The 12,968-nt window shown below is 49.0% G+C and overlaps 1 protein-coding gene and 1 non-coding gene across 2 annotated transcripts; one reads left to right on the top strand and one right to left on the bottom strand.

The window, feature by feature from the left end:
* The first annotated feature begins 7,921 nt into the window (after nt 1-7,921).
* On the top strand, nt 7,922-7,993 carry TRNAQ-UUG. Its single transcript has one exon. It is a non-coding gene; the product is annotated as a tRNA-Gln (tRNA).
* A 1,291-nt stretch (nt 7,994-9,284) lies between these two features.
* Nucleotides 9,285-12,589, bottom strand: GNGT2 (G protein subunit gamma transducin 2). The gene is made up of 3 exons (XM_040537064.1): nt 11,602-12,589; nt 10,897-10,986; nt 9,285-10,509 (listed from the first exon to the last, which is right to left on the bottom strand). Exons 2-3 carry the CDS (start codon nt 10,978-10,980, stop codon nt 10,384-10,386), a joined length of 210 nt encoding a protein of 69 aa, XP_040392998.1. The 5' UTR covers nt 10,981-10,986; nt 11,602-12,589; the 3' UTR covers nt 9,285-10,383.
* Between the last annotated feature and the right edge of the window lie 379 nt (nt 12,590-12,968).

The raw sequence follows: 12,968 nt of genomic DNA, 5'->3' as shown, positions 1-12,968 counted from the left end.
AATGTAAGATGGTTACTGATTCCCGTCACTCTTATGAGGATTTTATATTTTAGATATATTTTAATGGTTTGTTTTTAATACTGAGTATTTGGAAGGGACAGTAACTGCTGTGATTGCCTCTTCCATGCAGGGTAAGGTCTTGTCTCTACACGGGGGCTGGGGCAGGGCTTGGTGTGCATTCCTTGCTGTGGCAGAGGGGCCCTGGTCCTGTGCAACCCCTGGCCATGGCTCTGACTGGAGCAGGGGGGCTGCATGCCAGGTAAAGCCCCTGTGCCATGTTTCTCTGTAATCCAGCCCAAACGCTGGTTGATGCTGGTTTTCCTGCAAATTGGGGTGGGGGGTGAAAAAGCAAAATTATTTCTGGCTCTGGGGGAAGGTGGCGCAGCTTGGAGCCTGCAGTGTGCTGTGGGGAGAGGGGCAAAGCAGGCGTCCCAGGAGGCAGGAGGAGACCTGGGAGCAGCCTTGGGCGAGCTGATTCAAGGCTTAAAAGGAGGGAATTGGAAATAAACCTCGCACTGATGCTTTTACCATTTCTTTCTGAAATGGAGACCAGACCTCCCATTTGAGCAGACGTTTTCCTGGGTGCATCCTCCAAAGCGAGAACTGGCTTTGAATTTGGATCATGCAGCATCAGGAAGGCGGGTGGTTTATTGATAAGGGAACACGGCAGCAGTTACTGTCCTTTTAGACATTGCAACAACAACAAGGTGTAGGGGAAGGCCAGATATTGCTGTGTGTTTGAGCAACAAGAAAAAAATAAGGGGGAAAAAAAAAGCTACCTCAAGGTATGAAGTTACCTCAGCAATTTTTTTTTGGGGGGGGGGGGGGCTTGCTGATATTTTATATAAAAGCTGATAGTCTTGAATATTTTATTTTTTTAATGAAAAGAGAAGTTAAGTTTCATAATTTCTTATGAGCCAGGAGTTATGTGCAGGTAACCAAGTGTTATGAGCTCTCTATGGAGAACGACAGAAACTTCAGACATAGTGGAAAAGATGGCAGCAGCATATTATTTTGGCCTTTTCAAGCCAGAAATGAATTTTAGCATGACACAAGAGCTGTCAGATGTCGCGACTCTTTGAGAACTTGGCCAAATTGGAGCCCACAAACTTTTTCAGTTGGAAAGACTTTTTTTTTTTAATTTAAAAACAAAAAAGCCACTGGATGAAAGGCCTTTGTCAATCCAACTCCAACAGGAAACCAAATTGTTAAAGTGCTTGGAATCAGAAATATTCTACTGAAGGCAATATGAGGATAGACTTGCCTTCAAGCACCATTCCTAGGCATCAAGCTGGCTATGCTAAGTGGGGTACATGGGGTTTGCTGATATTTTAACTGTGCCAGCTTGGGTAATTTTACAAACAGTTGTAAGCCATATCTTTCAAAATGCAAACAAATTGTCCTCCTGTGTTGACACAGAGGAAGTCTCAAACCATCTTCTCCACTATGATGCTGTTAAATATTTTACAGAGATTTACCTCAGTTTTACTGAGGACAAGCAATCAAAAAAAAAAGAGAACAACAGAAATAAATGGGAGCCAACTTTTTTATACAAACACACACTAAGGAGAGAGAAAAAGTGAACAACCCTAATGAATGATAGGTGTGAACCTCTCCCTGTCTGAGGAGGTTCATGTGCTTTTTTTATTTAAAAAAAAAAAAAATGTCCCATCTTGCTATTTTTTCATTATACCTGCAGGAAAACGACCCTTTCTTGAGTATTAGTTGGAAATATATCAGTGGTGGTAAAGTCAATTTGTAAGTGGCCAGCTGGCTCCCCAGCCTCACTCCTCTCTTCCACTCCTAAACCCCACAGAAATTTTGGGTGCATGAGGAACACAGGATCAGGCTCACCTGTAGTGATGGAGAAGTGCTGGCCCTTTTCCAGAGAGATCGGAACAAAGGAGCAAAGCTGGACAGTGGCAGCAGGAGGAAACCCCTGCCTACCTGTGCAGCACCTGCACTTGTGCCCCTCCACAAGAAGGTGCTTCTGCCTGTTTTTCCTTCTCTTTCAGAGACTGGCATTTGTCCTAGGAAAAACAGTTTCTTATTTAAATCTCTGGCTCTCTACTTTTTACAGCCTTGCATAAATCAGTGTATTCAGACATCGGTGATTATAATTGCATTTTCCAACAGCAAGTGTTTTTGATAACTGGTGCAAACTATCATTGAGGAAAAAAAAACAACCACGAAACGCCCACAATACTGTTAATTGGATTGTTGCAGTGAGAAGATCTTGACACATACCTAAAATCTGATGATTCAGGGACACCTTTGATGCTTTTCACCAGCAAAGGGCTACAGGCACAAAGCCACCTCAAGGCTGATCCCTTTGCCACCATTGCCTGAGGCTGTCTTTGTGGCAACTGAGACATCACTGGTGCTGTCACATAAGAGTGAGTGGTTCTTTTGGGAATATCACTGTTTCCCTGAGGGAAGGCAGCATCAGCTGTGGTTTCATAAGGCAGACCCAGTTGCCAGGAAGAGGCAAGTCTGCTGCTGGCCGTTTCTCTTCTCCCCATGTTGGGGAAGCACTTAAATACCTGCTTAAATTCCTACTGATATCCCATTGAGTTCAACAGGACTTCTGGAAAGCAACTTTGCTTTATAAAATTATTCGCAGTAAGGAAGATGCCTCTAAGCACCTCTGTATTTCTCCAGAGCCAAGCTGAGCTGGGAACAGCTAAACCAGCATAAACCAGGATCCCCATCCAGACTGGTCATAAGGGCCAGGGGAAGGAGATGCAAGCAAGCTTTGAATTAGCCTTGGAGTGAAGAAGCAGGAAACAAATCTCTAGTAAAACCTGAAAGCAAGCAGAAAGGAGGATAACTGCTCTGCAGTACCTCCTTCCTGATAGCTACTCTCTTTGCACTGGAAAAATAGGCAATTTAGGGGGAACCTCCCATAGGAGCCCTTTAATGGCAAGAAAATCAACCCACATCCACTGTGCTAAATCTGATGAAACCAGACTGAGACACAGCAGGGACCCAGGGCAGATGCTTGCTTGTGGCTTCATCTTCACTGGGGACCAGGGTGATGAGCAGCACCAATTGCTCCTCTCCTGAGCTGCTGCCTCGCTTTTGTACTAGCAGATTTTTTCCCCCCCGTCATTTTATACCCCCCCCCCCCAAGCAAACCCAGCCCTGCTCCTCCTAGGTGCTGGAAGGGGTGCATGGCAGGTCAGTTCGTTTCTTGAAATTGTCCTTTCCTGTCAGTTTAGAAAGTTTTTAATTTGAGGCAGGGGCAGGCATGTAGAGAGCCTCTGGGATAGGAGAGGGAGTTTCTGCTTGCTGTCTTGGGGCTCGACAGATCGTGCCAGGGTGGTAGCTTCAGGCAGGAAGCAATACATGGGTAGAGCACGGAGTTTGTTTCCCAACTGTGCCACTGGCTGGCTCTGAGGCCATAGGGCAAAATGGAAAGAAAGCAAATAAATAAATCTCTGTGCATCAGTTTCTCCCCAATGGGAGTAATACTTCTTACCTACCTCACAGGCCTGTTGTGAGGATTAACAAATTAATGTCTCTGAAGCACTTTGTGATCCTCAGTTCCATATACCAAGCAAAATATTGTTGCCAGGACTAAAAACCATGATGCTATGTGGATTTTGGGGGGTTCATCTCATTTTAATGCTATCAGAATCTTGTTTTGTCATTCAGCTAGGGAAAAGGAGTAAACAAAAAACAAAGCCAAACAAAAAAAAACAAACAAACAAAACCCAACAGTTAATGTTTTTCTCTTCCAAGTTCTGACCACTTTCTCATCCCCTAAGTGTATATGAGGTAGGGAGGTGAGTTGGGGTTCAGCAGCAACAATTGGGCCATGCTCCCTCCTGGCAGTCATGATTGTAGTCTGACTGCACTGACAGGCTTGAAAGAGTTTTACAGAGTCAAAATAGATGAAAATCCATTGTAAATACTGAAAAGAAACTGCCTCTAACATACACTTTATGTTTCCTGGACATTACGTTTTGGTTGTGTTTTAAGTTTTGAGTGGGGAAAAAAAAAAATCAGTATAAGTTAGTCAAATAGTTCATCAGTGCCAGAATAAAATTCTCTCTTAATTTCTAGCTCCAAATATTGTGTTTTCTAGCTTCTGAAAAAAACAGTTCAGAAATGCAGACTTGTTATAAAACAAAAAAAAGACATAAATTTAATTTCTTTGTTTTTAATATAGTTCTTCTCTCTCTGTCCCCTGGTGGTTCACAGAACGTAGGCTTTTAATATTTTTGGAACTTTTTTTGTTTTCAAAAAAAATAGTAACTGAGATTTTGGGATGTGTGGGGATCTTTTTTTCTTTCCCCCATTGTGGCTTTTGTTTTGTTTGGATGAAATCAGTGTGAGCCTGTGAAAAGTGCAGGCCCCTGAGAGGGCATAGGAATATTTAAACATCCTAATAACGTGCTTGCTTCTGAAGGCTGCTTGGGCAGAGCAAATGGCTGGGATGTGCTGTGCCCAGCCTGGCCCTGGGCTTTGCTGACTGGAAGAGAAGAACACAGATTTGCTGTGAGAGAAGGGCATGGTGACTGACAGCGTGAATTAGCGCATGGAAGTTTCAATTCCATTTCAATTCAGCCTGATTGTCGAAAGTGGGTGGACAAGTGCCGGCTGCCCAATGCTTAGAAAACTGCCTCCAAGCAGGTGCTTGCAAATAAACGTGTCCAAGGCTCAATTTAATTTGGAATGTCAGATGGGCAGACCTGTGCAGCAGCTCACTGGGAGCAGAGCGCCACGACAGGATAACTATTGTTAGGCAAAATGAGGATCTAAAGTTGCAAAACTCTCTTGAAGGACTTAGCTGCCATGGTACAGTGTGTAGGAGATGCACATCAATGATGTGTAGGGAGGGAAAAACGAATCCCAATTCAGCCTTGAATAAGCCTTTCTTACTAGTTTCAGTGTTTATTTTTTGTTTGTTTGTTTGTTTTTAATAATTTGTGATTATGGGTAAGATCTGGAGCAGAGCAAAATCACCCAGAGGCTCTTAAATTGCAGTTCTTGGAGAACATGCAGATGATGCAAGCTGGAAATGTACACATGCAGACTACCTCAAGGCTGACCCAATTGACAGACAGGGGAGGGTCTGGCACCACTGCCACGTGGGAACAGCCTCGGGACAGTCTTCACAAACATCAGAAGACACATCCTCCCAGGTGGTGGAGAGGCAGGTTTGGTACCCTGTCCTTCCACCCCACAATTAGGGAGCATTGCAGCATGGAAGAGGAAAGGGATCTGATGAGGAAGGCTCCTGGGACCATTGGTTTGGGATAGTCACTGGTCAGGATGGGCGGTAAATTGGACTCCTTGAAAGTAAGCCCATTACTGACTTCAGTGTGCATTTGAACCCTGCTGCTTTACTGTACCTTACTGATTTTTTTTTTAGTTTTTCTTGAAGACAAATACCTCTCTGAGTTGTGGCAGGGCATGCCAGGATGCTTTGCCTGGTCTGCAGTGGCAGCCTGTCCGTGCTATTGTGACAGAGCAGTGGATTATGAACTATGGAAAGTATTTGTGTGCTGCATTAGCAAAGTATCAACATGAGCTAAAGATGAAAGGAATTTTTTGCTAAAACAAAACAAACAAAACCACAACAAATTAAGACCCAGGAGTCAGCTGTATGACAGAATTGAAGCCATTTTTTGACCGGTTTGGGTAAAGGTTTTCGAAAAGCAACACTAAGTCCAGCAGGACATAGTTGGTAAATGTTTTCCATAGGGATTCAGCAGCATGGAGTGGAGAAGGGCTTGTCGAGAGCTGCTGAGCTCCTGTGCAGGCAGAGTATCCTGGAGGAGGTGGCGAGTAGCACTGGATGCATCGGGCTCCTGTTGCTGTTGGTGGATTGTCCCAGAAAATTGGTGGGATTGTCTGGAATCAGTGCAGAAGCTAACCGTCAAAATCACCATAATGTGTTTAAGTGTTCGTTACCAAGCAGTTAAGCATATTGGTTCATTTGAAATGTATCTGGATTCATCACGAGATCAAATTTGTTGACTTCAAGAGGAAATCTGGCCCTAAAACATGACACATACCCCCCCGCCCCAACGTTGCTTCTGTAACCAGCTCTGTTAGGCTGAATTGAAAAACGACAAATTTTAGGGTCACTCCAGGTGAGACAAAGCCCCAGATGAAACCCTAGAGTTTCTTGAAAGCCCCAAATGGCTGGTGCCTGTGGAGTTTGCCAGCTTCACTGCATGTCAAACACGGGGGCATGACCTTATATATAACCAAGTCATTTTTGTTTATCTACCTCTTAGCAACAATAGATTAAAACTAGGTAGTGGCAACTCCACATGCTGTAGTGTAGAGGAAAAAAAAAAAAAAAAACCAACCTCTTTTTCCAAAGAAAAATGTTCTTTAAAAATAGAATTTATGGGCTTTCTTTTCACTTTAAAGTGGTCGTTAGTTGAAAAAGCTCCAGACCTCAGCAGTCCAAACTGTTTAGTTGTGACTGATTTTTTTTTTTTTAATGTTCAATCTTCCATTACTTTTTTGCTTTTGAGCTTTGATATTCACTTCTGTCAGCAGTAGAACATCCATCCTCCTCAGTTCCCCAGTATAGTGGGGCTGAACCCCATCTTGCATGGGTGGGAGATGCTAGGGAAATCATGCTCAATGTTTTTTTCTCAGTGGCCATGTGTTTATGCATCTTTTTTGGTGGAGGTCGGTGGCATCAGGTTGATGGCAGTGCAAGGGGTGTCCTGAGCAGCACATCAGCCATGCAAAGCAATCCAATGAATTGCAATGGAGCCAAATATGAGGTCCTGTTTTACTCCGCATCCTGACACCGGGAGCACCCAGCAGCACCTCGTCCATGGGACAGGTGCACCTAAAAGTGCTCCTCAACCCACAGAGCGAAGCTGTGTCTCTTTCCAGCAGCCACTCCAATGCAATTTCGAACTATTCCTCAAAAGAAGTTGTACGTCATTGTAATGATACTGGTTTTCCTCCCTTCAGCTGAATGTTTCTTTCCACCTTCCCCCTCTCTCTCCTACTTGCCTCATCTAATCTGTGTTCTTCCCTTGTACTCTGGTGTGAGGCATTTTGTTGGTTTGGATGTGGAGTTGGGATTATGGATGGATGTGGGCTCCATTTCTCTTCCAGCAAGGTTTTGCCACAAACCGCTTTACTCCACTGTTTTTCTGGTTGTTTTTGTTTTATTTTTTTTTAATAAAGAAGAAAACAAACAAACAAACCAACCTAACACTGTTCCTGTGTGTTTTTCATCGAGTTGCGGGGAAGGAAGAAAGAAAGAAAGGTGCTGGTGGGGAAACGGGTGTCTGAGGACGTGCATGTGGTGGCAGCAGCAGCGTCCAAGGAAACCTTGGAGGTTGCCGTCTGTTCTTCATGGGCGGTGGGACCCAAACCTGGTCTGTTTCACGACTGGGGTTTGTAGGAGCATGTGGTATACTTTTCTACAACCTCTGAGGGGCGCTGGGCACGGGGCTCAGGCCCTTTGCAAAGCCCAAAACCCCACTTCGTTTCGGGGCACGGCGCGGTCGGGCCGTGCAGCACCGAGACCCCCGGCCCCTCTGCCCGCGGCCCACGCTGGGGACAGGGGCGTCCGGGCACGGTGCCCTGGTTTAAAATAGAAGAAACGAGGTCTCGGCGGGAGGCGGGCACGCCGGCTGCCGGGCAGCTGCCCGGGCACACGGGCACGCCGCGGGCACCGGCGCGACCGGACTGCAGATTTCGTTGGGTTTGGCGGCGCTGCAGAGCCCTGGCGCATCCAGCCCCTCCCCGGGCCCGCGGGGCGCGGTGGAGCGGTGCCGAGCGACGCGTGCGGTGGCGGGCGGTCTACCTGCGGCGGCGGCAGGGCGGCGGCGCCCAGAGGAGGCCCCGGGCCGGCCGCAGAGGCGAGGTTGGGGCGAGCAACCGGAGCGGCGGCGACGAGAGTCAAGACGCAGCGGCAAAACAATTCTGTAGCGGTCCCATGGTGTAATGGTTAGCACTCTGGACTTTGAATCCAGCGATCCGAGTTCAAATCTCGGTGGGACCTCCCGCCATTTTTGTCTCCGCTGTCCCAATAATTCAGTGGGAGGCGGGCGCGAATCGGTGCGGCGGCGGCGGCACCAGGCCTGCCCCGAAAGTTGTCCCGTCCTCCACTGGTTGCGGGCATCCGCACGCCTCCATTTTGTGCGGGGGCGCCGACTCTCATGAGCGCATGCGCATGAGCACAGACGGGGCGGAGCTGAGGAGGGCGCTGTTCAGCTGCTGGCGCTGGTTGCGCGCGTGGAGTGACGCGGCCGCCTCCCCGCGCTGCTATTGGCTGGGAGCGTCCCCCTTCTGCGTTAAGCGGCGCCGCCGCTTCGGGGGATTCCGTAACGCGGGCTGCGGAGCGCTTCACCGGGCGGCACCATAAATCCGGGCGGGGGGGAGGGGGTGCAGCTGCGGCCCCTGCGTGGGGTCGGCAGTAGAGAAACGCTCCCTCCCCCCCCCGGGGGGCAGCGCTTGGATCAGCCCGCCGCGGAGGGCGGGCGGCGGCCGCGCAGCGCCGAGGCGTGCGGCGGAGCTGAGCTGGCTCTGACGCAGGGCTTGGGGAGCTCAGCCGGGATTAACCGCGCGATCTTCCCAGGGCTCAGGAAACCCGGGCCTGTTTGAGACCTCCTCCTCCGGGATTAGGAGCAGGGATGGACAACAAAGCTCTGTTTTGGCACAGAAGCTGGTTTTCTTTTTTTTTTTTTTTTTTTTTTGTAGTAAGGGTGTCTGGTCTGGATAAAGCAGGGGGATGCCTGAGGATGCTTATCGCTAGGTTTGATCCGTGCTGTGTGGCAAGCTTGTCCTTTCCAGACACAAGAGACAGAGGCTGTGCTTCGAGTGCACACTGAGTGGATTTATTTAGCGTAGGCAAGAGAAAGAACAAAACCTTTATTGATTCAGTTATTTATGGCTAGGTAGGTACACAACACCAGATGCGGAGGATTTGTGTTAGTTCCCTCCTGAGCTGCAACCAGGAAGAACCTCTTTGTTGTGTTCAGGTTCCACAGGGGAGCCCCAGGTTTTGGGCCCTGTCTGAGGTCGAACAGCTGAGGACCTCCAGTCCCACGGCCTCCTGCAGGCAAGTGTCAAGCATGACCAGCAGTGACCCAGCAGCCAGGAAAGCACTGCAGCTCTGGATGGGTTCAGGAGCAATTTCGCTGTATGTGCAGCATTTAAAGTAACCCAAAGCCCACCTCCATGCTCTTCTGGAGCCCCATCTGTGGCTGTTTTCTCCACCAGCATCATGAGAGACAAAGGCTATACCCAATATGCAATGGGTACCTTCTGCACCATCACCTCTTCCCAAACAGCCATGTCCCACGTGGTGGGAGAGGTTTGTTCCTGCACTGAATTTGTAGCAATTATCATTGATGTGTTTAAGTCTGACCTGGTGCATGTACCACCTCTGAGCAGAGGCTGTCTGGGCTGCCAGCTCCAAGTCACCCCTGTCACCAACGAGACATTGTGGGACAAGACTTTGCAGCACCACTACCTGTATGGAATTGGTCCATCCTCCCCACCTGCCCACAGCACAGCCTCAGCAGCAGAGGAGAGCAGATGGTAAAGCCAAGGCAGTGTTTGGAGCTGCCACAGCTGCAGGCAGGCTCTGACAGCTTGCTCTCCTGTGGCTGCTGGAGGGTTTCCCAGGGAGGAAGCGAGACCAAAAGGCAGGGTGAAGCTTTTGAACAAGCTGCCTGGTGCCTTGTGCCTTCCTGTGGCTCACAATGTGTTGGTTGAAGTCCCCAGACATACTCGGACCATCCCATGGCTCTAGATGCGTTGTGGATGTGAGCTGTAGTCTGTAGGAGCGATGGACAGCATTAATGGGCTGGGAGTATACATTGGAATAAAGAGAATAAAGCTTCAGACCTCTGGAAGCCTCAAACTAGCAACAGTATATTGTCTGGCTGTGCCAGCTGGGGAAACAGGGAAATAACTCAAGTGAGGTCCCACTGGGAGCATTCTTCTGCATTGAGTGGGGGGAGGGGGGGGGGGGAGGGGGGAGGGGGCGCTCAGCTCAGGGCTTTGGAGCCTATGCTGGTGTTGGCCTGCTTGGAGAAGTCTGAGACAAGACACAGCCCTCTGGTTTCATTAAAGCCCAGTTTGCTGCTGCCTGCTAAAAATACAGAAGTTTTGCTTGGCGGAAACCAAATGTAAATCAGTTACATGAGCACAAAAACACACTCTGCTCTGGCTGCTGAACCGCATCTCCGGTGTTGGGGGGGAGGGGATAGCTTTTTTTTTTTTTCCTCTTTCTCTTTTTTTTGCTACTTTAGATGCAACTACATATTGGTTCAGGACTCCCCAGTGCCAAGGTCAGACTACAGGAAAAGCAGGTTTCTTAGAGTCTTGCCTCCTGCATGAAACAGCCCAGTTCCTGGCCAGGGCAGGGAGGGAGGAGGAAGGTTGTCAGCTTATTGTACAGCCACCCTTTTCCTTAAAGGGGTTCTTGTCCTCAGGGACACCTTTCAACAGTGGGTCCTCTCCTGCCATGGATTCGATGTACTCCTTGATCTCTTTGCCGGTCTTGGAGACCTACAAGGAAGGAAGGAGATGCCCCACATGGGTTACGGGAACAAGCCTTCACTGCAGACCTGCACTCTTGCTCGTCATCTGCCTACAAACCCATTTGCTCCTTTGGGAGAGGAGAACTGTGGAGCTACCCATGGCTGTGGTATCCCCAAGAACATCCCCAAGGTGCCACGGACACTCCACCATGGGGCTGCAGCCACAGGACTGTGAGACATGAGGCTAAACCCCAAGGGGATGCTTGTCTCGAGGCAAAAGGTTTGAACTCACATGCTTGTGCCTGTATATGAGGTTTAATTTCAGGGGGTTGTGGTTTGTTTTCCCTTCACAGCACAATCGGGTCAGAACATTACCCCAGGGAAAGCACATTTCCATTTTGAGTGAAATACTCACCATTTGCCTCTCATTCTTCACCTCCTTTTTCAGCTGATCCAGTTCCATCTTCAGCAGTTCCTTCTCTGTCATATCCTGAGCCATTTTGCCCTGTAACCACGCATAAACGGCATGTGCTTAAACTATAGATGGGCTTCGCCTAGGGCACATTAGGACTATTACTTTGGCCATAACACTATTGCAAATGCTGGTAACATCTCAACTACCCTCATGTTGAGAGAGGGGCTGAAGCTTTAAAAACAAAACAACAACAACAAAAAAAACACAACACACATTTCAAAACACTTTGTATAACATCTGCAGTAAGCAGATTTTTGTTTGCTTGTTCTCACTAGACAAATCAAGCAAAAGATGCAGTTTGAGGGCAGCTGAGGAGGATCTAGCCTAGTTCTTAAAGAGGTTTTTGCCTACCACAGAGGCTGTTTCCCAACAGCATGAGGTGGCCAGTTCAGTGGGGCCAGCTGAGCCCAGAGAAAAAACTAGGGATGTTGGATTAGCAGCCCCTTAGGAGGACACAGATGGGAATGCATCAAATTTCTCAGTGTCTCCTGAACAAGCAAAGCAACATAAATGCAGACTAGAGCTATCTAATGTGTCCTTTGCTTGGGCAGGAGCAGTTTTGCAGGTTTTCTGAGGAACTACCAACTCATGAAGATAGTGGCACCTACGGTAGTGTTTGTGCCTGGAGGAAGCAAAGCCACTTACCTACAGGGACAAGGAGCTGCCCCCTCTCAGTGGTGGAGGTGTTCAGAAACCCATATGTGCCGACAAGATGCCGTCCTTTGCACCCTCACTCTCCTGCTGTGGGCTTGAAGACTCCTTTGTATCTCCCAGCCAGTAGCAGGGAGCAGATGTCTTTGGTCCTTAAGCTGATAATAGACTCAGGCAAATAAGCTGGTCAGGTGTTGAATATTAGCCTCAAAGCCCAGGGTAATCAGTGGTAGGGCTGCAGGGGAGGGCTGGGAGAGGGTGAGGATGGGAAAGGAAGGGCAGGGATGGAGGAGTGCTTTGTGGAGCTGATGGCTAAGGCACTTGGGAAGCCCCTGATTCCAACTGTGGATGTCTGAGTCTGTGTGGCAGTTAGATCCTGACCTGCCTGGCAGCCATGGAGCAATGGGAACATCCCCTGTGCATACGGGGCAGGCTTCACCTGTTTCAGAAGGGATGAAGGGGAGGGGAGCTGGGGCAAGGAAACCATGAGGGGCTAGGGAGCAGCTTGGGTAGCTCTTGGCTCTTGAGGGTGTGAGAAGCAGAGCCAGTGCTGGAGGAAATTCATCATTTCCCTCATCCTTGTACTCATATGTGAGGAGGGAGGCAAGCACTCGTGGGTCTGTGGGCTCAGTAAGGGTGTTTTGCTGCCATCTGGCCCACGCAAAGTTGCTGAGGCTGTGAACAGAGCTCAGGAGGCCCTGAGGAAGTGCCTGCAGGAGGAGGAGGAAGAGAGGGTGGAGGGCAGATTTTTTCAAGCACCCGGGACTGACCTTCCTCAAACAGTGCTGGGAAGTGGGAATTTCGTGCCCTTAGCTCTGCTCGGCACAGCCTCTCCCACTGTCCTGTGGCATTGGAAAACACAGTTAGCAAAGCGCCATAGGGGATGCTCTGCCCTTGGTGAGAGCAGGACAGGAGCTTCCACTGGGCCACTTGGCACATGGGCTCCAGCAGGAATTTGGTGGCTAAGAACAGCCTGAGCTGAGCAAGGTCAGGGGGCACAGCTTGATCCCAAATGGGGTGCACAGGGCTTTTCCAGGAAGGCAGACCTGGCAGTTGAAGCACTGCCCTAGGGGGTGTATCTCTTGCCTGTCTGATAAAGGCAAGGGGAAGGAACTTCCCCTCCCTGGATGCAGTGGATCTGGGCTTGTCCTCATACCCTCTGGGAAGGCAGCAGCACCTCCATCCCCTGATAGTTGCTACAAGCTGGCTCCAAAATGCTCAGAAATGGGCAAGTTTGGGCTGTCTGGAGCTGAACTGCAGCATTGTCCTGGAATATCGCCCTGTTTTGAGCCTGCTGTCTCCAGTGTTGTTTGCTTTCAGGCCTTCTTGCTCCAGAAGCTGTTCCCCCTTGAGAGCCACAA

This window comes from Cygnus olor, chromosome 25, assembly GCF_009769625.2.
Source record: "Cygnus olor isolate bCygOlo1 chromosome 25, bCygOlo1.pri.v2, whole genome shotgun sequence".
In the NCBI taxonomy this organism is placed as follows: domain Eukaryota; kingdom Metazoa; phylum Chordata; class Aves; order Anseriformes; family Anatidae; genus Cygnus; species Cygnus olor.
This window is presented reverse-complemented; position numbering and strand designations above follow the sequence as displayed.

Excerpts from the sequence above, each read along its gene's own strand:
- GNGT2 (XM_040537064.1), bottom strand. The coding sequence starts at position 10,980 with ATGGCTCAGGATATGACAGAGAAGGAACTGCTGAAGATGGAACTGGAT. Across the intron at positions 10,510-10,896 it reads TGAAGAATGAGAGGCAAATG|GTCTCCAAGACCGGCAAAGA; the intron begins GTGAGTATTTCA and ends CCTTCCTTGTAG.